Below are 22213 nucleotides of genomic sequence, written 5' to 3'. Positions count from 1 at the left end.
CGACCACGTACTTTTAGGCCGCGGAAGAATTGGAACGTGATGATGGCCAGCAGGAGGCAGACGATGGAGATGCCGCAGCCGACGTAGGTGATGATCTCGAGGGCCACGCGGTCGGTCTCGGGCAGCGGCGTGGCGTGCATGTCCATGAGCACGGCGAAATTGGTCAGGTGGTCGCACTCGCATGTTGTGTGTGACATGTTGGTGGCCAGCCTCCGGCAGCCCAGCTCGGACCAGTAGTTGAGCGTGTAGTCCCAGAAGACGCAGCGCGGGTTGCTGACGTTCTCCGTGTGCAGGTGTCGCAGCACGAGCAGCGCCGGATACGGCAGCTGCACGTGGCGGCCCTTGCCGAGCGAGGCCGAAATGACGCGCGAGTTGACCACCGGCCGGCTGGGGGAGTTGGGCTCAGGCGGCGGCGGCTTCAGGATCTTGTCCATGCCCTCGTAGGACATGAAGACGACCGCGGCGCGACCGCCGTCCGCGTTCGCCTGCAGCGACTCGCCGGGGATGCGCACAAAGTCCTTGACCTGGGTTAGCTTGGCGCGTTCCTCGGCCGATGGGAACTCGATGGCGCCGGTACTCCAGGCGCTGAGCAGGCGCACCGACAGCAGCACGTTGTCGCTGTACTGCACCACCGACTTCTCTTCGGCCAGGCTGTCCGCCAGCAAGAAGGCGTTCTCCTCCAAGCCGAGCATGAACGAGGTCATGACGGGCTGCGTGCGCGCGCTGCCCAGGTCGTCCCACATCGGCCGCTTCCGTTCCGACAGCAGGTTGCTGGCCGTCCGCACGACGGTCTTGGTCAGTGCCGCCACGCTGGCCTCGCGCCGATTGCGGTCCAGCGGGTAGCGCTCGCCGCCGCCCAGCTGCAGCGGCAGCCGGTTGATGAGGCGCACGGCCGCCTCCAGATCGCCGCCGAACAGCGGCGACGAGTCGGTCACCTCGGCCAGACTGCTCGAGATGGTGAGCGCGTTCGAGTGCTCCTTGAGCTGGGTCTCCAGGCTGGTCAGCCAAAGCGACCGACAGTCGCTGAGGTCGGGCATCTGCGGCTCGCGCCGCGGCCCCGCCGGGCCCAGCACGCAGCCCCAGCGCGCGGTGCCCTGCACGCCTCCCGGGCACTGCAGCACCTCGGCCTCGCCGACGCGCGTCCAGTTCCAGACGAGGTCGCGCCGCCGCTCCGGCGGGCACGCGTCGGCCTCCGGGCGGGGCTCAGCGGCCGGCGGGCGCGCGCCGTCCCTCGCGTCGGGCCGGGCGTCGCCGCTCGTGCGGCCCGGCGCGCCACCGCCGGCCCCGCCATAAGGCGCCCACTCGTCGGCGCCGGGCCGACCGCGGCCGGCGGCCGGTAGGTGCAGCTCGGTACGCTCATGGGTGATCTCCTCCTCGCGGCCGTCGACGTTGACGATGTCATGTGTCTCCACCAGGTCACGGCCGGGCACGACCGGGGGGGCCGCCGTCCATGCCGGCGTCGTGGTCGTGCTCGTGGAGGTGGTGGTGGTGCTCGCCGTGGTGGTGGTCGCCCTGGTCGTCGTGGTCGTGGTCGTGGTCGTCGTGGTCGTCGTAGTGAAAGCCGGCGGCGGCGGCTTGAACGGCGTCTCGGTGAGGATGGGCGGCGGCGGCGGCGGCGTGGTGGTCGTCAGCCAGGCCGGCGGCGCTTTATTGGTGGTCCGCTGGATGGTGTCTAAGGGAGAGGCGCGCGTGCCGGTCAGCGTCATGCCGCCATCTGCCGCCAGCCGGCACGCCCGCCGCCAATAAACCGGCGCAGACGGCACAATAAACGACAGGCGCTGCTCATCCACAGCCGCCCCCGGCTCAGTGATATCGCCGTTGGCGACAGCAGCGCCGCAGCGCGACGCTGCCGACCGGGCGGAGCCGACCGGACCAGATGGCCACACCGGATCAAAGTGTCAAAGGCGCAGAAATTGGCTCACCTTCGGCGCTGATGGCGGCTCTAGATCAGCGCTTATTCAGGGAAGGCCGGCCCTGCCACCGGGTAAAGTATCGCTGCCATTACACCCGTTCAGATACGGCCGTCTGCAAACGAGCCGGCTGAACGGCCAACTTCGGTCGTGCGAACTTTAAAGAGTTGGCGAAGGCCACATTGAGGTAAAGGTCAGTGCTTCATGGCTGTGGAGACCTGGAAAGGTGCCATGCACCCGCCCTCACCACCTCCGCATCCGTCCAGACAGCCGGCCTCCGAAGACGCCGCCGATCCCGCGCACTCACCTGGCACACACTGGTAGTGGGCCTCCAAATACTTGTGCGTGTTCGGGCACGGGTCGCCGAACACCGAGATGGAGGTGGGCACGCTGCAGGTCTGCTTCTGACCGCATCTGCAAGCGGGCGGGGCACGCTATTAGTCATCGGGCGGCCGACAGCGGGATTCGGACGAACGGGAGACGGCCGGCGCGACCGGTGAGACGGATCGGCCGCCTGCCACGCTCCAGATTGCGATCGCTCATCAACGCACGCCGCCACGGTAGGCTTTATTTTTACTGATCATGGGCGCCGGCATCGTTCAGGAGGGTCTTGCTACGCGCGGGGTGAATGGCCTGCCGGGAGCAGCGACCAAGCGTGTCGGGACGCGGCTGCATTCCGGCCGTGGTCCGCGGCAGAACGCCGACTGTGATCTGCTTGTGATGCGTCTGCAGGCACGCTGGGTCGCCGTCCTATCGTCAGAGAATAGACGTCAAAGCTTCATGTTTGAGACGATCATTTCGTTTCATTGCCATTTGGTGAATGCTTACGTCTCAGACTGTCTGGGTTAAAGGCAGTATTCTAAGCCCTCTGATGCATCTGGCTATGTGCAGCGTTGGGCAGTGGTGTCTCCGGCTCGGCACATGTGATGTGATAAGTTACACACAGCGAACCTTCGCCCGGCGGAGTCAATCATACGGGCCATTTCCACCGGCGAAACCAATCCAGCGCCGGCCGAAGCCAGTAAATCGTGTTTGCACACCGGCGGGCAAACTCATTTCGAATCCCGTCCACAACAGCGTGGAAACAGAGCACGGCGGTGGCGACCGCTCAAGAGAAGCCGCTGTTTGCCCACTGGGGACGGCGGCCGAGGCTTGCCCAGTGGCCAAACAGTGCCGACTCGCGCTGTTGACCGCAGCCAGCCGCCTTCAAACACGTCACAATCGGACCACGCCGGCCGCCGCCCGATGAACGGCCTCAGCTGTTTTCGGGGGCCGCCGGCCGCCTCCTGTTTGGCGCCCGCACGCCCCATCCGCGCCCCTCCTATTATCATCTCTCTTTCTCTCTCTTTCATCGCAGCCCTCACCGCGCCACTCCCTCCATTCTATTTGTGTTTTCTTTGAGACGCGCCCGGCGTCCCCGCGGCCGTGCGGCCACTGTTTGCCGGCGAGCGTGCCCTCCGAGCGCTGCCTGCCGCCAGCCTGGCTCTCTCACCTGCCCCGTCGCCGCGACCGGTGGCGCCGCGTCGCGGTCGCGCCGCTAACTATGGGGCGCCGCCCGCGGCCCGGCAGCCGGCCGAACAATACAGAAGAATTTATCAACGTCAGCGGAGGTGTTGGGGTGAGGATTTCTGAATAATTGCCTGTAAACGGAGGTGGTATAATGGAAGTTGCGCCTTTGCAGGCTCCGCCCGGCGGGAACGGGTTGCGGCCAGATGCCCGGGTCCGATCGCGCCGCCCCCCGCGCGCTTTCCAATACATCGCCGGCCGCGGACGGCGAATGGCCTCGCGGTAGGGTGGCTTCATCATCGCCGACCGTCGGCAATGATTCGGCTCTCACTCCGGCGCGCCGGCGCGACCCGATGGGCGGCGGCGGCGCGCCTCCCGAGGAGCGGCATTATGCAGCTGCACGCGCGGCGTGGGCCGCCGGTCGAACTGCGGCGGCGGTGGCGGCGGCGGCGGCGGCGGCGGTCGAGTGACATCTCATTATCGGCCCGAGAACGGATTAGCGGAGCCGGGGGTCGTCAGCGCGGATGAGTACGGCTCCTCGCCGGCACGTGACGGCGCGTTGTCAGCCGGCTCGGCGGCAGCCGGTGGAGCGCGCCGCTCCCGAGATCGGCGGTCCGATCTTGCCGCGGTGTTGATCGGCGCAGACACGGGCGGAGACCGGCTGGAGATGGCGACCCTGATCGGCGGTCGGTGCCCCACAGACCTCTCGGGCTGGCCAGGTCCGCGCGCCGAGCCAATTTCATGCCACCTACTGCCGGGCGGGAGCCGCCCGCCCCCGGCAGCCCATACATCACAGGCTGGTACACTTTTCCGACGCATCCTCGATTTCCTCTGTCGCGTTACGCTTCCACCTGCGTAGCGGTCGCCAGAGCCGACCGGCGGACCATTGCCGGCGCCGGACGGCGGTGACGGGCGCCATCGCTCGGGGTGACCCGCTCCCACGCCCTCGCACTCGTCCGTCCCGAGCAGCGGCACCGCACGTAGGCCGACCACACAGTCGCCCGGCGTCCTCCGCCGCCGCCGCCGCCAGAGGCACCAATATCTCAATTTCACACCGGCACTGTGTCTAATATTCTGATAAATTCCTCACAGAAGGAGATAAAGGCCGACACCACCGTTACAGGTTCGATAACCTATGAATATTAACGGCGACACGGGGGCGCGACTCCGTCGGAGATGCTCCGCTGCCGCTCGGAAGAATGGGAGACGCGGAGACGCTACCGAGTGGTCCCGTCAGAGGGACGCTCCCGCGTGGTCCCACCAAGGAGACGCTTTCGCGTCGTCCCGCCAGAGAGACGCTACCGAGTGGTTCCGTCAGAGGGACGCTCCCACGTGGTCCCGCCAAGGAGACGCTTCCGCGTGGTCCCGCCAGAGAGACGCTACCGAGTGGTTCCGTCAGAGGGATGCTCCTAAGTGGTCTCGTGTCGGAAGGACGCTCCGTTGTCGTTCGGAGGTATGGAAGGTGCAGGGACGGAGCAGAGCGTAGCTCGTCACAATCCATTTGGTTATTTGTGCGGAGTTAGTGCTCGTCGCCGATTTGAAGATTTTGTCGCGTTGCCGACCCCTGCATTCATGTTCCTTATCGAAAGGCGTTGATCACGGAATAATGCAATCATAGCAGCATGCATTGGTGGATGGAAATCTATGCCATTCAGCTCCTCGGCTTGTCCGCTGGCTGATGTACACCGTGACAAAATTAACTCGGACGTAAAACGCTACGAACTAAATTATCATTCCACACCACGCCGTTAACCAGCCGTCGCCCAGACAAGGAAGAACCCCGTAATTTCGTTATCCTAACCCGTATCTACTGCCCAGAGCAAGAGCTGCGCACAGCGACTCTGTTAAGTGCGGACAGCGCAGGGCCGAATGGCCGGGTATCTATCGGTCGGAGTGTGTCTAACGAACGGCCGTAACAGAACCCCCGCAAAGCCCACCAATAATTCGATACTGCCTTCAGCCGTGGTTCTGAATAGGAATCCGCATAGATAAGCGGCGGGGACGGTTCTGACTGACCCCCAGTGCCTATAGTTCGCCGCGCTTAATTCAAACATCAAGTTGCACCACGCTGGAAACATTGCATTTACATTCAAAGCACCGCAGCCCTGCCCAGCCCGTCTCCGGCCGCCGGCCGCCCGCATGCAAATATTTCATTTGCATTCGCCGGCAGATAAATTCGGTCGTGCCAAATTACCGCAGCGCAGCATCAGCAAACAGAATGCTTTTCCAGCCGGTCGGCGGGCACAATTTGCATACACCCGCGCTGCATCTTCGCGAACCGGCATTTTTATTCCGCAAAAGAGCCGAATCGAGTAATTGAATAGCGATGGTCGGCGCGGCTGGTGCACGTGAGAGAAATCGCCGATGGAAATGACGGATGGAGGAGAGCGCGCGGCCGCCGCGAGGATACAAACATCCGCGTGGCCGTGGTCTCCGGGACGGACTGGGACGCTGGCCAGCACGCTGACAGACTGGTGCCATTTCTCGGCTGTCGGCCAGAGAATGGCCGCCGGGAAAAATCACCGGGCGGCGCTACTCTAACAGAGCGCTTCGGTCGGCTCCCGGAAACCCGGTCCCAGCCCGACTTGCCAAGACGAGACGGCCGGAAACGACGCGGCGTCCTGGGGGAGTGTCCCCTGTGGAGGGTCCTCGGGGGGACGTCAGTCAAAGAGGGTCCTCAGGGGGTCCTCATGAGATTGCTCAGAGGAGAGAGAGCTCTTAAGAGAGAGAGAGAGAGAGAGAGAGAGTTCTCAGGAGATAAAAGTGTCCGCAGGAGGGAGATCCTCAGCAATGCTCCCAAAGAAAGGGGCCTTAGGGGAGGGTGGTAGTCAGGAGAGTGCCCTCAAAGATTGTCGGCTGGCCTCGGGGGAGACCAGCCGACGACTGCTGGCCTGGCCTCCCCCGGGGTGGCACGAACAGAGCCCCGCCGCAACCGTCGGCGCCCGGCGCCCGCGGCCACCCCGACCGTGACAGGATTAGCGCGCTCCCCCGCAGACGCGGCTGATTGCGCCCTATTGACCGGCCGCGCCGCGGCTCGACGCGACCTGCCGCCGGCAACATCGACACGTGACCAGATGATGCCCGGGGGCACGACCCCCCGCACGGGGGTGTCCAGGCGGTAGGTGCGGAGAGGCGAAGTGCGACCTGCCTTTCACCTGGGCGCGCGCGCGCCTCGTGCGCCCCTGGTGGTCGTCTCGATCGCGGCGACATGCGATTTCCGGCGGGTCGTTGTTGGCAAAAACGGTGAGGACGATTTGACCGGCGATCTGGGAACAATGAGCGGGCACAAACGCGCACGGTTTTTGCCCGGTCGTGACATACGAAGATAAATCATTGACGATTTCGCTCGCCACCTAATGACGGCGGCCGGGAGAAAAAGCCCGCGGTCGGGATACAATAAAACCCTAAACGGCAGTCGTCTCGCTCAAACTTCCACCAAAAGACCCAGCTACACCGCACAAAAACCGCCTCAGCTGACCATCGGCTGAAGGCCGCCACTCTCCGCAGAATGGCAGGACAAAAACCGGCCGGGCCGCCGCCGAGAGGTCCACCGCCAGCCGCCGAGAGGTCCACCGCCAGCCGCCGAGAGGTCCACCGCCAGCCGCGCGAGAGGTCCACCGCCAGCCGCCGAGAGGTCCACCGCCAGCCGCGCGAGAGGTCCACCGCCAGCCGCGCGAGAGGTCCACCGCCAGCCGCGCGAGACCCCGCGTAAACGGAGGGGCGGGCCGCGGTCCCGCCGCCGCCACCGCGCGCGCACCTGGCGTTGTATTGACGCCGGTATCGGTCACGAATACGTGGCGCGTTCTCAGCCTGGCCTGGCGGTCTCAGTATGGCCCGCTGTGTCATCCTGACTGACCGCGTTTTGACGTGGTGTCACTTAGCTACCGATCCCCTTGCACTGCTCTACTGAATACCAGTGTTACAAGAGCGGCTAGGAACACTGTTGACTCAAGGACTTGAAAAGGAAGCACATACTCGCAGCGGGCCCGGACGATGTGACAGCGCACGTAACCCCGCCGCGCTGCGCTCCGCGCGCGTTCGCGTCCCTCGCACGGCCTCGCACGGCCACGGCCGGGGCCGGCCGCTGTCGTTTACGGTCGGGCGAGCCGCCGGAGACCCACAGCGCTGCGATGCTCAAATCTGTTCCATAGCGCAAGTAATTACATAGACGGGCTGGGTCGCCCCGCCGGGCAACACGGCTAGGCGCGATCTTGGCGCTGCGCCGGACGCCGAGACGATCCCGGCGCCTCCCTCCCCCTCCCTCCAGCGCCGGCGAGGCGGAGGGCTGAGAGATATTGACAGTCGACCGCATGGATCTGTCATTCAACCATGCGGGGCTAACGTGCGACACTGGCTCTTTTCAATACATCTAGCGGGCCGCATGGCTGCCCGATGACATGCAATATGTCGACGGTCCATTACGGCTGAATATTAGCCGCCAATGGACCAGCGTTCAAACAAATGTGCCGTGCAGGCCAAGCGCCGTGTTGACCAAGGGAGACACGATCCATTCGGCCAGCGGTCGGAACGCTGTAATTTGCCTTCATTACCGCAGCTTTCCATGACGGATCGACGCGGGTTAACCTTTTGTGGCCGGCACGAGTTTTATTACCGGTGCCGCTGCGTCCGCGCGGCCGTCTGGCGGCCGACTCCTGGCGTCCGCTCGGTCTACCATTCAGCAGTGTTCAATACCGCAATGTGGCACCCGATCGATACTCAATGCTCATTGACAAGCGCCAATTACACTGCCGGCACAAAGGCGGCGCGCGAGGTCGAGCGCCGGCGTGGCGCGGCAGTAATGGCGCGGCCGTGGTGGTGCGCTATTAGTGGGAGGCGCTCCGTGCATTGTCCGGCGGGACGCTGCATCCTTTGTTCGTAATTGGCGGGCTGGTTGGCGGCGAGCAGAGCCGGCAGGTGGGGCGGCGGGCGGACGGGGTGCTCTGAGGCCGCGCCCACCCGCCGGCATGCATCCGAGGCACATGGGAGTGCGTTGTGGCACCTGGGAGTGCATTGGGGCACCTGGGAGTGCATTGGGGCACCTGGGAGTGCACTGGGGACACCTGGGAGTGCATTGGGTACACTTCGGAGTGCATCGACGACATCTGGGAGTACATCGGCAACACATGGGAGTGCATTGGGGACACCTCGGAGTGCACTGGGGCGCCTGGGAGTGCATTGAGGCGCCTGGGAGTGCATTGGGGACACCTGGGAGTGCATTGGGGCATCTGGGAGTGCATTGGGGCGCCTGGGAATGCATCGGGGGCAGCTGGGAATGCATCGGGGGCAGCTGGGAATGCATTGGGGCCAACTGGAAGTGCATCGGTAGGCAGCTGGGAGTGCATCGAATGTAGCTGGGTTGTGCGTCGGAGGCAGCTGGGTTGAGTATCGGGGCATCAGAGAGTGCCAGGGACCTCTGGGAGTGCATCGAAAGCATCAAAGTAGATCAAAGGGACGTGTGACTGTAACCAAGGCACGTAGTAATACAGCTGGTAATCCTGAGCGTTATGGGTCTCCCGCGTCGCATTCAAGGCGGACGGACCGCGGCCGCGCGCGCAGCGCACCGCTCGGCGGGGTCGGCCGGGGCCCGCAGCGGGTGCGGTGATGGATCCCGACGCTATCGGCCGACCCGCTGAGGCCGCTCACTCACGCGCACCAATGTGGAGCGGCGACGATTCGCCCCACATATGTAGCCGATCTGCCGACGCGGAAAGATGCACCCGATACTGAGGTCGAGCTGCGGTCACGCCGCCGCCGCCGCCGCCGCCGCCGCCACCGGGGTGCACAGCGCGTAACTCAAGGGTCAGCCTTGAAACAGCCGATACAAATCCTCACGATGGTTCGACGCGCATCGCGATCGGGCGGCTGGGAGGCGCATTCCTAAAAAAGATGGATGTTTTAGTGCAGGGGGCTCGAATGCGGCTGGCGGCGGCGGTGATTCGATCTGCGCGAGGGAGGTCCGTCTGCAGCCGATCCGCCCCTTCGCACCGTCTGCCGGCGCCTCGGAGCTTCCCACCGCGACAGCGTTGGCGACAACTGGCTCGCAGCATCTGGCCGATCTAGCCCTCCGGGCGTCCGCAGTCATGAAGCCACCGGCCGGCTGCCGCGGAGGGAAGGCGCCGTGCCGTTCCCCCACCCTGCCCCGCGCCCGCCATCGATGCCCGCGTCACGCGAGCGTCCCCAGCCCGGCGGCCGAGTGGCCGGGCGGGGAGCGCACCAGATGCATCAGCCGCCGCGCCATTTATCACCGCGGCGGCCGCGGAGCGATCCTCGGGGACCGATACCGCGCTCCTGACCGTGCCGGCGCGCCATTTCTTAATGGCGCCCGTTATCCTCCTGCATGACGATCGTCGGCGCGCGTTTTTCGCCGTCGGATGGCGCGACACGGGCGCTGGCCGGCAGCGGCGGGCTGGCGCCGCTCCTGGCGCAGGCAGCCGTGACGCGAGGTAAGCCCAGCCTGGCTTGGCCCAGATGACAGAGCCAGACCGACGTCAACAAGCCGACCGCCGCTCGTAATCGCTTCCGCCCGCCGGTTCATAATTGTCATTGTGCCCGGCGCGGGCGGGGCATCTGCGAGGGCAGTCGCAGAAAGGAGGGAGCAGGTGACACGGCCCCCGACGGCCGGACACCGGGCCGGCGCGCCACGCTGCGTGCGTCTTTTGTGGCGCAGCGGCCAACCGGTTGGCGGGCGATAATGGCGCACAAGGGCAATAGCAGCGCGGGCCATACGACGCTCAGGCAGCGGGGGGCCTCGTTTGGTGCGTGGTCGCTGGGCGCGAGACAGGAAGGCCTTTTCACGGAGCTGCCGTCGTTCGGGAAGGAGTCGCTCTACCCACGTGAACGCCGCTGGCCGCGACCCCACCTCCAAGCAGCGCGGCACCGGTGTACAAACAGAAGCGTGTGCCACGATGCGCCATCTCTCCCGCAAGTTCATTACCAGCACTTCTGCGACGCGCGGAGCAACCGACCCAAAAGTTTCGCACCCGCCTTTTCACGATCCTCCGCCGCTGGCTGGACGCCCGTCGGCCCCTCTCCGCCGGGGGCAGCCACTGACCTCTCGTGCAGCACGCTGACGGAGCGGTGGCTGGCGCAGTTGACGCTCCACTCCGTGGCGCCGTGCTCGTTGCAGATGGTGATGGAGTAGCGGCCGAAGTTGGCACGCACCAGACGGATGACCTCGCCCTGCTCACAGCTGAAGGTCAGGTTGGAGTTCTCGCAGGCGTAGGCAGACCGGAACTTGCCCATCTCTGCAACGGGCCAGGGGTTGTGTCAGACGCGCGCGACAGCATCGACTTACGAGCGACCGTTCGCTCACAATAGATTTGTCACCGCCGTCGACTGCCGCCACCAGGTGCTCCAGACAATTACGACTGGCCTGTTTGGATGATTAAGGGCGTCTCGAGCCTTCAGCAATAGCCATAAATTTATCATGTTGGCCATTAACATCGTTGGCAGGAAATGCAATGCTTACATATCTCAGATAACACCAGGGGCATGAGCACCCCAGACTGGAAACGGGTCTTGCTTGGGGTTAGGTCAAGGGGTGTCACACGACATTGTAAGGAGTTGCTTTGTGCCAGCAAGTGAGTTCTGAGAAAAGAGCAACTGTGCCAGGAAAGAAAACTCCCCGTGACGCCGAAGCTCTGCCGGAAACGCGCCAAGCGCACTTCTATAACCCAACTGCGCCACTTAGCTTCGAACAAAGTAGACATCAAAGGATCACTTAATTAGTTCTATTCAGGAGGGAGACAGAGAGAAGGGAGACAGCGAGAGAGTGAGTGCAATGCAGCGGCAGAGCGTCGGAGGGCAGTCCGATGATGCAGCCAGTCTCGAGACAAACAAGGCTGCACTGCTACTGGGGCGCGGACGCCGATGCCTGTGTGCTCCCTGAACTGGGTCACTCGGGGTCACCGGAGGGGCAACAGGTCACCACCCCACCCGCCGGCCCACAATTCCGATAGATGCCATTTATAAGGAGAGAATGACATCGAAAAACGACAACTCATCCCCAGTTTATCATCATTAACGGGCGGCAAATAGCCGCGGCGAGGCTGCCGCAGCCCCCGGCGGTCGTCCCTGCGCCGGGGAGCGGCCCGAGCCCCACGCCTTCGCAGGTGCCGCCCCATTGGTATGCCACCGGTGGCCTGATCAGTGCTTAGCGTATGACCCTGGGTCAGCTCGTTCGCCGCAACGCCTTCCGGTGCGACATCATTATTTGATTACGGCGCACTGGCCCTGAATGTCAAACGAAATCGTCCATTGCGCTCTCGCTGACGCGGGAACCGCAGCTGACTCCTGCCGCACGTCCCGCTGGCCGGCGCGCCTCGGCCCAATGTCGTCACACCCCCTCCCCCCCCCCTCGGCGGGCCCGTCACTGTGGCCCACTGCCGTTACAAATCGCCGCGTGGCCGGACAGCGGCAGCGGCGCATCAGCATGCAGGCGGCATCGGCCCAGGCGCCGCGCAGACAGGCGGCCGCGCCATGAAGGGCGCGCGGCAAGCCACGACGAGCCACCGCGTCCGGACAAGCCGAACGAATCGCAGGCAAGCCGCAGATGAGCTGCAGACGAGCCAAGTGGTCGTGAGAAGCCGCGGACGAGCCACGGAAGAGCCGCGAACGAGCCGCAAAGGAGCCGCGAACTCGGCGCGAGAACGTGCGTCCGACCTGGCCGTGGGGAGACAGGGACCGCTAACGGGCCCGACCTCATTGCCGCCGCCGCCGCGTGCTGCAGCGACGCACGCCGGGTCGCTGGGCCGCACGGCCGGCGCCGGGTCCCATCGAGGGGAAGCCAGGTCGACCGGCGGGAAGACGGACCCCGTTCTCGGCGCGGTCGACCTTGCTGAGACGGCCGCAGAGTGGCGGTGCGGTGGGCAGGCGGGCCAGAGTCGAACGATGCCAATCCGCTTGGGAAACGCGCTGGGAAAGCGGGCATTAGCGGCGGTTGGCCTGACCTTACCGGCCGACCCTGCGGTGCACCCGTCCGCCAACGGCTGCCTAATTGTTTGTTCCTGCTAAAGTTCTCCAAAATCAAACCCAGCCAGCGATTTCCTTTGTCGGAGGGTCGCTTGATTACCGTTTGATTGTCCGGAGCACACAGACGTCGGAGAATGCGGCGGCAAGCTGAGAGGCCAGCCGTTCGCCGAGTGCCAGCGGCGGCCATCACCGGCGCCCGAGCCCGGTCCGCCGTGCTCGGTTGCCGGTCGCCACCGTCGGCGACGTGACGGCTGTTCGTTACAAAAACAGCCGTCACACCGTCACGGCGGCCGCGCCGCGCGCGCCGCGAGCGCCAAGAACGCCGCACAGTCGGCACCGGCCAGAAAAAAGGGCACGATGCGAGGCTCGGACGCGGCTGACAGCCCGGAGACGACCTGAAGCCCGGCAAACAATGACGGGAAGGCTGCGTTAGCGGTGGCCTCACAATGGACGGACAAATCCCCATATAAGCGGTATACGTCACCAACAATTACCTCGCGCTGTCGTCCGAGACGAAAACTTCGCTGAAAACTTGGGCATTGTTCTTCAATTGAAAAAGTTTCACAATAACCGTGGACACGCTGGCAGCCACGAACGCCGTCAATGCCTCGGATCTGAGCGCGCCGAGCGGACTTCGGCAGGCGCCTCCGACACTTTCTCCGACGGACCGCGGACGAGGCACGGCCAGGAGGTCAACGAAACTCATTTGCGCGGAAAAGCGGCCACACTTCAAGAGCTTCGCGAAACCTCGGCAGGAAATTAGTCGAAACTTCGCTCCCATCCGCAATAAATCACGGACGAACGGACGGGCGTCTCCGTCTGTTCCAACTCGCCCAGCCATTTAATGCCCGGCCACCCTTTACTCTCTGATTTCTGAAGCCTGCCATCTTCGAGGTGTCTCCTGCTACAAATCCTTGACTTTCCGGCTGCGAATAGACAGCACCGAACCTTAGGCGCAGCCGGTCCAGGTTACGGCCATTCATACCCTCTTCGCCTGCCGCAGAGGGACGCATATGTCCACACGGCTGTTATTACTCCGCTGCCGACGCTTTCGCCGCGCCCGACTCCCCAATGCAAATACGCGACAGGCAGTTTGGTTTTCCAGTCGCGAGCGCCGGGTCGAAGTTCACCACCGGTGCGTTGATGGAGACCGCGAGCCGCCAGGCGGATCCATACACCGGCCGACAGCCACCAGGCGGAACAAAAGCTGACCCGGCCCCGCCCGACGGGGGCGTAATAGCCCGACTCCGGGCGGGCTGCGGTGGCCTGCCGACCCGGGTCAGTCCACCCGGCCGCCGGCGAGGCGAGCCTCTCAAGCGGCGCACACGGCCCCGTTACTCGACGGCCGCTGTCACGGGCCGACGGTCGAGCCCGTCAGCCTCGGCGCCGACGCCGGTGGTGAGCGCCTGTTTGTCGGACGTATCATGGTCCATCTCCGGGCGGTGGGCGCCGATTTCCCCTCGGCGGATCAGCAACCTGACCGGGGCAAACACGGCGCGCGCCGCCGCCGCCACTTGACCCACATCGCTCCGCGCCGCGCACGCAAAGCGACGCGGCTTCCGCGAGAAGCGGCGCACCCGCCGCACCTCGCCGCAGCGCCGAGCGCACGCGTCGAAAACGTCTGCCGGCGACGCTCGTGATCAGCTCACCGACGGCCGACAGCCACAAGAGCGGAATCATGTGCGGCGCGGTCCAACGCCCCTGAAGCGCATCCGCGCCCACGCCCCGCCTGTTTTCAAAACACAGAAGTTGTAATCTGCGCTTAATGAGCGCCGTTAGGTAATTGCCGGCCGAGCGGTAATTGGTCGGCGCTTGCCGGGGCGCGATGGGAGGACAGATAGCGCCGGCGCCCAGACGGATAACCCATCGCAAACAAAGCCGTAATGAAATCCCCTCGGTCGCCGCACGCACCGCCGACATGCGAGGGTGATGCCCGCGTCGGGCCCCGGCTGTCTCGCCCCCGGAGACAATTACGACGCACGCGCACGCGCCGGCCACTCACCATTAGTCGGAATCAAAGTCGGCCGAGGCGACCAGCTTTGATTTCGGCTTTCAGACCTGTCGGCCGTTACCCCGGCGGCGCAGGCTGCGTGACATCGGTCGGGGGGGCAGAGGGCGGCGGACGCTGTCGCTTCACAGGGCGGACAGAGCAGCGCGCAGGTCCGGCTCGTCCGCTCCGCTGCTCAACAGGGGCCTGCTCACGATGGCCCCACCTCACGGCGGCCGATGGCTTATTCACGGTTGCGGATGTTCCAGCCCACACTCCAGGCTCCAGGTCTCCAGGCCCAGGTCTCCAGGCCCAGGTCTCCAGGCTCCGGGTCGGGGACGGTCCTAAGCTGCAGACGCGTCCAGCTCGACCGGGGGCGTGCCCGCGCGGCCGGGCTGGTTCGATGGTCCGCCGCCGTCCGCCGTATACCACGGGCCACGACAGGTAACGGGCGGCAGGTGCGAGCGATGGCCGGCCCCGGATCGCTCGCCACCGGCCATCGGCGCGGCAAATTCGCCGCCGCTAGGTCCGCCATCGCCGCTCGGCTCCGCAGGGCGATGTAAATTAGAGAGTCTGAATTAGGAGCGACGCGGTGGGCGTTTATAACTCCGTGTGGGGAGAGATGCAGTCGATGGGGAGGGGAGGGTGGCAGGGGTCAAGCCGCGGGCGACACGACCCACCCGTCCTCGCTGCGCGGAACCGGCCATGGGGCCCACGGCTGTACTGTGTCCCAACGGCCTGGCACCGCTCTGACATGGCAGGTCTGGACAAAATTCCACGTACAGAATGCCCGCTGTGGGTATTGGCTGACCGACGACCTTAGTGAAACTATGCAGCAGTCGGCCGGCCAGCGACGCTCAGCCAGCCCCGCCTGTTCTGCAGGTGACGTCAGTCCCGCCCACCTCAGGGGTCCTCCGGAGGTCAGCCTCGCTGGCCTAGCTCGGTCTCGCGATGCCCTCCACCAGCGTGAGTCTTTCGATACAAACACGCATGAGAATGGCGAGCCTCGTCCTGGTGTCCGTAGCTGCATTTCTCCTGAAGTGGACGCCTCTCCTCCTAGCCATAAGTCCCTGGCACCAGTCCGCCTGCCGACACCCATAGTCACCCACTCGCGCCGGCATCACGGGCATTAACGGCTGATGACTAACGCGCTGCTGCCAGTCCAGCCACGTCGACAGCGCGGCTTCATTGAATGCCAGCTCGTCGGCGCGGCTTTGTCGAATGCCAGCTCGTCGGCGTGGCTTTGTCGAATGCCAGCTCGCCGGCACGGCTTCATCGAATGCCAGCTCGTCGGCGCGGCTTTGTCGAATGCCAGCGCGTCGGCGCGGCTTTGTCGAATGCCAGCTCGCCAGCGCGTCTTCATCGAAGGCCAGCTCGCCAGCGCGGCTTCATCGAAGACCGGCTCGTCGGCACGGCTTTGTCGAATGCCAGCTCGCCAGCGCGGCTTCATCGAAGGCCAGCTTGCCAGCGCGGCTTCATCGAAGGCCAGCTCGCCAGCGCGGCTTCATCGAAGACCAGCCCGTCGGCACGGCTTTGTCGAATGCCAGCTCGGAAGCGCGGCTTCATTGAAGGCCAGCTCGCCAGCGCGGCTCATGTCCTCCGCTGGAGCGAGGCACCATCGACGGCACGTGTTTCCCGGAGTCCGAACCACTAAGCCCAGCACCGAAACGACGGTCGACGCGAGTCACATGGCGCTCATCGGCAGTGTCGACCTGTGTTCGTCGGCGGCGGCGACGGGCGGCGCTCGGGGGGACGCCTCTCGCCCGCGCACACGACACAGCGCCCGGGTGGGCTCGGTCAGCAGGCGCAACGGCACTTAGCACGAGGTGGAACGCGGCGAAGGCAATGAACTCCTCGGGCCTGACGGCTACCGAGAAGCGCTGTTTGTATCGTGAGAGCCACTCGCTCCATCAGTCGGGCGTCTAGGTGGGGAGATGACCGCGGCCGGGTGGCGGGGCGCAGACCGGGTAAACGGCACGTAAAGGCAACACTCTGCCCGACTGCTAATTTGTCTGGGGAACTAAATTTGGCCCGTTAATCGACGTTCAGAGCAGTCCCAGGTCGTAAAGTGCAAGCGATGGAAACCGGAGAGCGGCGCACTCAATCGACTGAGCAAGCACCCCCGGAGGAGATAAATCCGACTCGATAGGTCATTAAAGTCCGCCTAATAAAAGACTGGTTCGGGAGATTGTTCGACTCAATGAGCCGACAGTTTTCGAATATCGGCTGTCCGTCTCGTGAGAGGAATGAAGATGTCGCCTTGTGCCAGCTGTCAGAAGAAATACTTGATGAGATAACTTTACATTGGCTCAAGCGGTGCGTAGGTGAGCGGTACTTAACAGGAGCACATCTTTCAGTAGGCACGCTTGGTCGCACGCGCAGGCGAACATTACGTTTCGGACGCGTGGAGTGAGAGAGAGTTAAGTGTAAGTAAGGTGTGCACATCTGGAGGAAGATGTATGAGGGAAATACTGCGAGAGAGAGAGAGAGAGACGAGAGAGACAGAGAGAGAGAGGGAGAGAGAGAGAGAGAGAGAGGAGAGAGATAGAGAGAGAGAGAGAGAGAGAGAGAGGAGAGAGAGGAGAGAGGAGAGAGAGGAGAGAGAGAGAGAGAGAGAGAGAGAGGAGAGAGGAGGAGAGAGAGAGGGGGGGGGAAACAGCACGGCTGTGGTTTGAGGCGATACTGCCCAGCAGGAGAAGACGATCTGCTATCACCGGGTCATCGGCTGACGTCCGTCCGCGCCGGTCAAGGGTCTCCACGCTCTGCAGCAAGGTCGGCCGCTTTCTGGGTCACCTCCGACCGCAATCGGTCCGATCATCTTTCCCTCCCGCTGGCGGACCCGGCTGTCGCTTCGCGGCACGAGGGCGAGGCATCACTCTCCCACAGAGCGGTGACCGTCTGGCGGCGAAGGGCCTCCTCCTGCCCCGACCCTTTTGGCAGTCCCCAGGTCAACTCGTCACCACGCGGCGCGCGTCACGTACCGTGCAACAAGTCAATATTTTACCCCGGCACAGTCGCTTTACTCGAAACCGACACCAAATAGAGACGTCCCTGGCGTGCGCGGGCGACGCACGCCGGTGATCGTTCCGCGCCCGCGACGTGGGTGATGCATACATAATGAACACCATGTAAATACATTACAATACATCAGACGCCTGATGGCTGAAGGCTGGCCAAGTAAAAGTAAAACCCAGATGAACACCTTCACCGTCTTGAAAATTAATAACGGCGCGCGTGCACGCGCTTTGTTTACCAATTAGGCCGGGGTCGTCCATTACAATGATCGGCGCCGCGGGCCGGACCAGACGTCCGTTTGCGCATGCGCCGAGGGCCGCCGCCGACCGACGTGACCCGTCTGTCCGTTCGGCCGGATTTGCAGGGCTGGGAAATGGAGCCCGCTAAATCTAATTCGCCGGGTAATGGCCGTTGAATGTGAGAGTCGCCGAGAAAGGTCTGCACCGATGGCGTGCGGCCGGCCCGTTGGCCGCCCGGCCGCCCGACCGCCGCACCGGGTCGTCACCCATTACAATCGAACGCGCACGCCATGGCCGCATTAGACGCCGCGCAGTGAGATGTCGCCGCCGTCCGCCCGGCTGTTCCGCCGCAAAAACGTGTCGGCTGACAGTCATTAGACGCGACTGCTACGCCCCGCAATTATCAGCCGGCGGGGACTGCGACGGGAGACGGCCCGGCCGGAAGGTAACACCGCGCGCTCGGTGTGTGCTGGTGACAGACACGGCTACTCTTCTGGCGAAACTTTCCGCTCCGGTTTGTAAATATGGTGGGCTCGGCCGGGCGTGGCAAAACGCGAGTCTCTCGTCTCTCTGATGGCTCCATAAAAGTTGTTGATGTGACTGCTGAATAGAAATATTGAACAAATGCCTCGGTAACTGCGGGCGATGGAGCTTTTATGATTTGCAATATGCTCTCGTAAAAGGTGTTTGGCTGCAGGAACTTCCAAAAGTGAAAGAGAAAACCGCTCCTGGGTAGTCCAGCCCATTACCTCAGCGCTGGTCGAAGCGGATCCTGTTCTATAACAGCATATCAAATCGGTCCATTAGGGCCTGACACTTAAATGATTATTTCTGCTCCGTTTTTTGTCCCATAAAACGGCCTCAAGTGTGAAGAATAATACGATCTATTTCCCCTGCAGATTACACATCATTGTCGACCCTGCGTACCAACAGGGAAAAACTGCGCCGGTCCTTTCATATGCGCCTGGATCTCAAAGGGTGCTGCTGGATTCAACCCCCACCGATTGCGGTAATCTATAATAAAACGTCGGCCGACCAACACCGGCCACATAATATGCGGGCCTGCGCCGGACCAGGGTTCGTCCAATGGCGGATAATCTGTGGTTGGCGGCGCGGGAGGCGACTGTCCCACGATCCGGACCAGGACCTTGAAGGGTGCATTGTGCCGGGGGACGCCGGGTGGGGGGGGGGGGGGGGGGGGGAGGGAGCAACCGTCCGCCCTGACATGTGGTAATCAGCCGAAATGGTGTCGTAACGCGGCGTATTGACACAGCGTCATTTGGGCCGGCAATTTTCCGGCCCTCCGCGCTCGGACGCCTCCTGAGACAGTCCTCCGCCCTCCGGCCGCGTACGCACCGGAAGCGGCATTGTCGGTCCCCGCGGCCGGCTCCGGTGTATGACCAAAAACGCCGAGCATCAGCCGTCGGGCGCCGACGACGGCACATACCGGCGACCGACGAACCGCAGCGCCGGCCTGACGCGCCGCGAGCGCCGCCCGCCGGCGCCGAACAGGCGGCCCCCACACCGCGGCCGAGCGGCGCCGATCCATCTGTGCTGATCGCGCAATCGCGCCGCTCGGCAGACGCCAATCAGGCGAGCCGGGCGGCGCGAGCGCGTCATGAGGCGGCGTTGCCTCACGTTCGCGGCCCGTGACGGCCGCCTGTCGCTGGCGGAGATGCGGGGCGGGGAGGGAGAGGGGCGCCGTGACGCCGCCGGTCGCGGACGTGCCTCAATCGGCGCCCCGCACCTGACCTCCCACCCGTAATTTACCATAAATCGTGGCCGGATACTTCATTACAGCGTTTTTGACTCGAGCTTCACACCTTTTGTCCATTTTTCATTCGGCCGCGGCGACGGCGGGCCGTGGCTAACAGAAACGACCTTCCGCCAGACATCTGGGCCGCCGAGGGGGGTCGCGCCCGCGCCGCCTCGTCCGCCCTCGCGCGCTCGCCTGCCAGGCAACGCGCCTGAAAAAGGCACACCGCTCACGCGACGGGCCGGCGCCTGGCGCTGCGCTCGTCCTCGCCCCTCCGGTGCCGCACATTTTTGGACACCGGCAGCAGGGGTAAGTGGCCCCGGTCACGCCCGGTGCACCATCAGGTGTCGCCGAAAAGTGGCCTGCGGACAGCTGCCGACGGCGGCGGCTCCACGCTCTCTGGTCGGGGCCGCCGCTTCCGTTTGGGTGCGGCTCAGCGGCGGACCTGCCAATCGTCAGGATGACGGACACGTCATCCAGGGCCGATGACGCAGCGGCTCAGAACGCGGCCAATTACTGGTCGGTTCTCCGCCGGTGGAACACGGGCTTTTTGTTCGGACGTCGGGCCGTTATGCGTGGAAAATACGCATCCCGTCGAGTGGACGCCTAGAAACGCGCCTCGCGCCTAATTAAGATTGGGTTTACCGTGCGGTGGAGCCACCGCCCTCCGGAACACCCAGCCAGTCAGCGGAGGCGTACCTGGAACGAAAGATAGGTTCGTTAACAGAAAGAAAACAGGTTAACCGTTCACGAGACAAAGGAGCGGGTCCGCCCCCCGACGGACGCCTGGCTCGGGCCGATCCCTCAGCCCACTCCGGCCCAGATAGTGGGGCACGCTCGCGCCTGTCACAACTATTTGGAGTCTCAGTCCCAAGTCCCAGCCTTTCGTCGGCCTCGCGACAGCCTGGTCTGTCCGGGAGCCAGGCCGGCCGGCATGGAACCGATCGCCCCGCCGATAGCGGCCGCAAAAACCGATCAGACAGCGAAAGTGAATTACGGCCACACTCTCGCCGTGGCCGGTTCGGTTTGCCGCGTACAGCGCCCCGCCCCGGGGCAAGGCGGCAGGTGAGGTTCCGCTGCCGGCGGCTGACCAAGAGAATCCGACTCCGAGACTCCGGGGCTCTGAGACAAGACTCCACAGCGGGCCGGTCAACCTACGTCCGACGGGCGGGACAGACCGGAATGGGATCGGCGACGCCTCGTCATTAATTCCGATGATGTCCCGGAGAAAAGGTCCCGTTTCCCGAGGGTTTAACGGAATAATTGTGCCACGAACGAGGGCAGCGTCCTAGGACGGCAGCCACGGGCTGTCGTTCTGGCCCGGCGCGGGCCGAGAAGGCAGTGCGATGCCAACAATCCGTGTTCGCCCGGGTATAAATTCCCCTGAGTTTGGCCGGGCGCGCATTTTACTTTCTATCGGCCGCTACAAATCAACGAGTGGCCCGACCGTCGGTCGTCTGGATTTGAGAGCGGCGAACGGCCGACACATATTGGGAATTATGGACGAATTATCAGCGGAGGGACGAACGCCAAACGCCGTCACGCGCCACCCTCGGCGAGCCGGGGAGCGCCGTGACCGTCGGCTTCGACGCAGCTGTGCGCCGATTCGTCGTCGCTTCCGACAGTAATGAAGACAAAAGGGCACAGGCGGCGGGCGCCGCCGTGGGCGCACGCTTGACGCGGCGCTCCCACCCTCGTCGGCGGTGTAGGAGCCCGCGAAGCGCACTCGTCACCCATTGCGGGCGAAATACGAGTGTTGATTGTCATCCATCCCTCCACTTATCTCATTGTTATGCCGGCTGTTTTTCTTGGTGCCGTCGCCGGCGCGACCAGGCCGGCGGCGGGCGTCCGGCGTGCGCGATCCCAGATGCTATCTGTCCGCCGAGTGGACTAGTGGACTACACGGGCGCGGCGCCGGGCGACAGCGGAAAGGCACCGCGATAGCCCTCGCCGCCCGGCTCAATAAAACAATGATGGGATAAGTGAGGCGGCGTTGGCGGCGGCCGCCGGCCGCGACTGATCCCGACGTCCGGCCGGGGGCAGCTGGCAGGCAGCGAGGTCGCCGTCTCCGGCCGCGAGCCTCGCGTGCGCCCCCGCCGTTAGCCCGCCGAGCTGGGCGGCGGCGGCGGTGGAGGATGCGGCGGCGGCGGCGGCGGCGGCGGAGAGCTCACCGGCGGGCCGCGCGGGTGCGAGCTGCCGCCGGACCGCCATCTGGCGGTTGGCAGCGTCGCTCCAGGTGGCTGATGGCCGGCCGGCCGCTGCCCCCGGCCCGGGTCGCCGCCGGTTCTCACGCCCAGCCGCCGGTGGCGCCGCCGCCGGGCGCCGACGCGAATTAAAGCCAGCCCGGATGAAGCCGTGGCCTGTACAATGGGCCGCGTGGCCGCCTGTTTTGATTGGTGATTCGCCACGCTGTTGTGCGAGGCACGGCGCGAATTCCTGAGAAAGTTTCGGCCGTGGAAAATTGGTGATCTGCTCCGGTTCGACGCTCCGCAGGCGAGCGAGAGAGGGAGGGAGAGAGACAGAGCGGAAGAACAGGTCGTGGTGACTTCAGATGGCCCCCGGCATAACGCCTTTTATGACCCCGAGAAGACAAACGGGTGGGCAATTTCACCAGTATTTCTCTTTTACGATGTATTAATTCGATTGTTTCCACTGTAAATCTAAATGGAGGGCCAACATGGCCCGAAATGAAATGGCTAGTCCCCAAATACAGATTATGAGAAACAGGAAACTGCCGCATACCAAATTTGATTTTCCCTATATTTAGAGAGTAATCGCACCACCTTGACACTCAGATGCCGGCACATCTGTCGGTTCCACCCATGAAATC

The 22213-nt window shown here is 64.1% G+C and overlaps 1 protein-coding gene across 2 annotated transcripts in view; it reads right to left on the bottom strand.

The window, feature by feature from the left end:
* Positions 1–22213, bottom strand: part of LOC119107854 (latrophilin Cirl) — a 50622-nt gene that overhangs the window by 6170 nt on the left and 22239 nt on the right. For both annotated transcript variants that reach the window (XM_037231417.1, XM_037231418.1), the window contains exons 3-5: positions 10468–10660; positions 2218–2324; positions 12–1672 (exon numbers count right to left, since the gene is read on the bottom strand). In XM_037231417.1, coding sequence (XP_037087312.1) covers positions 12–1672; positions 2218–2324; positions 10468–10660 — 1961 coding nt within the window. The remainder of the gene's footprint in view (positions 1–11; positions 1673–2217; positions 2325–10467; positions 10661–22213) is intronic.

This window comes from Pollicipes pollicipes, unplaced genomic scaffold (genome assembly GCF_011947565.3).
Source record: "Pollicipes pollicipes isolate AB1234 unplaced genomic scaffold, Ppol_2.1 Scaffold_6686;HRSCAF=7923_pilon_pilon_pilon, whole genome shotgun sequence".
NCBI classification, from domain to species: domain Eukaryota; kingdom Metazoa; phylum Arthropoda; class Thecostraca; order Pollicipedomorpha; family Pollicipedidae; genus Pollicipes; species Pollicipes pollicipes.
The sequence above is the reverse complement of the archived record's forward strand: the minus strand, read 5'-3'. Positions and strand labels throughout refer to the sequence as shown.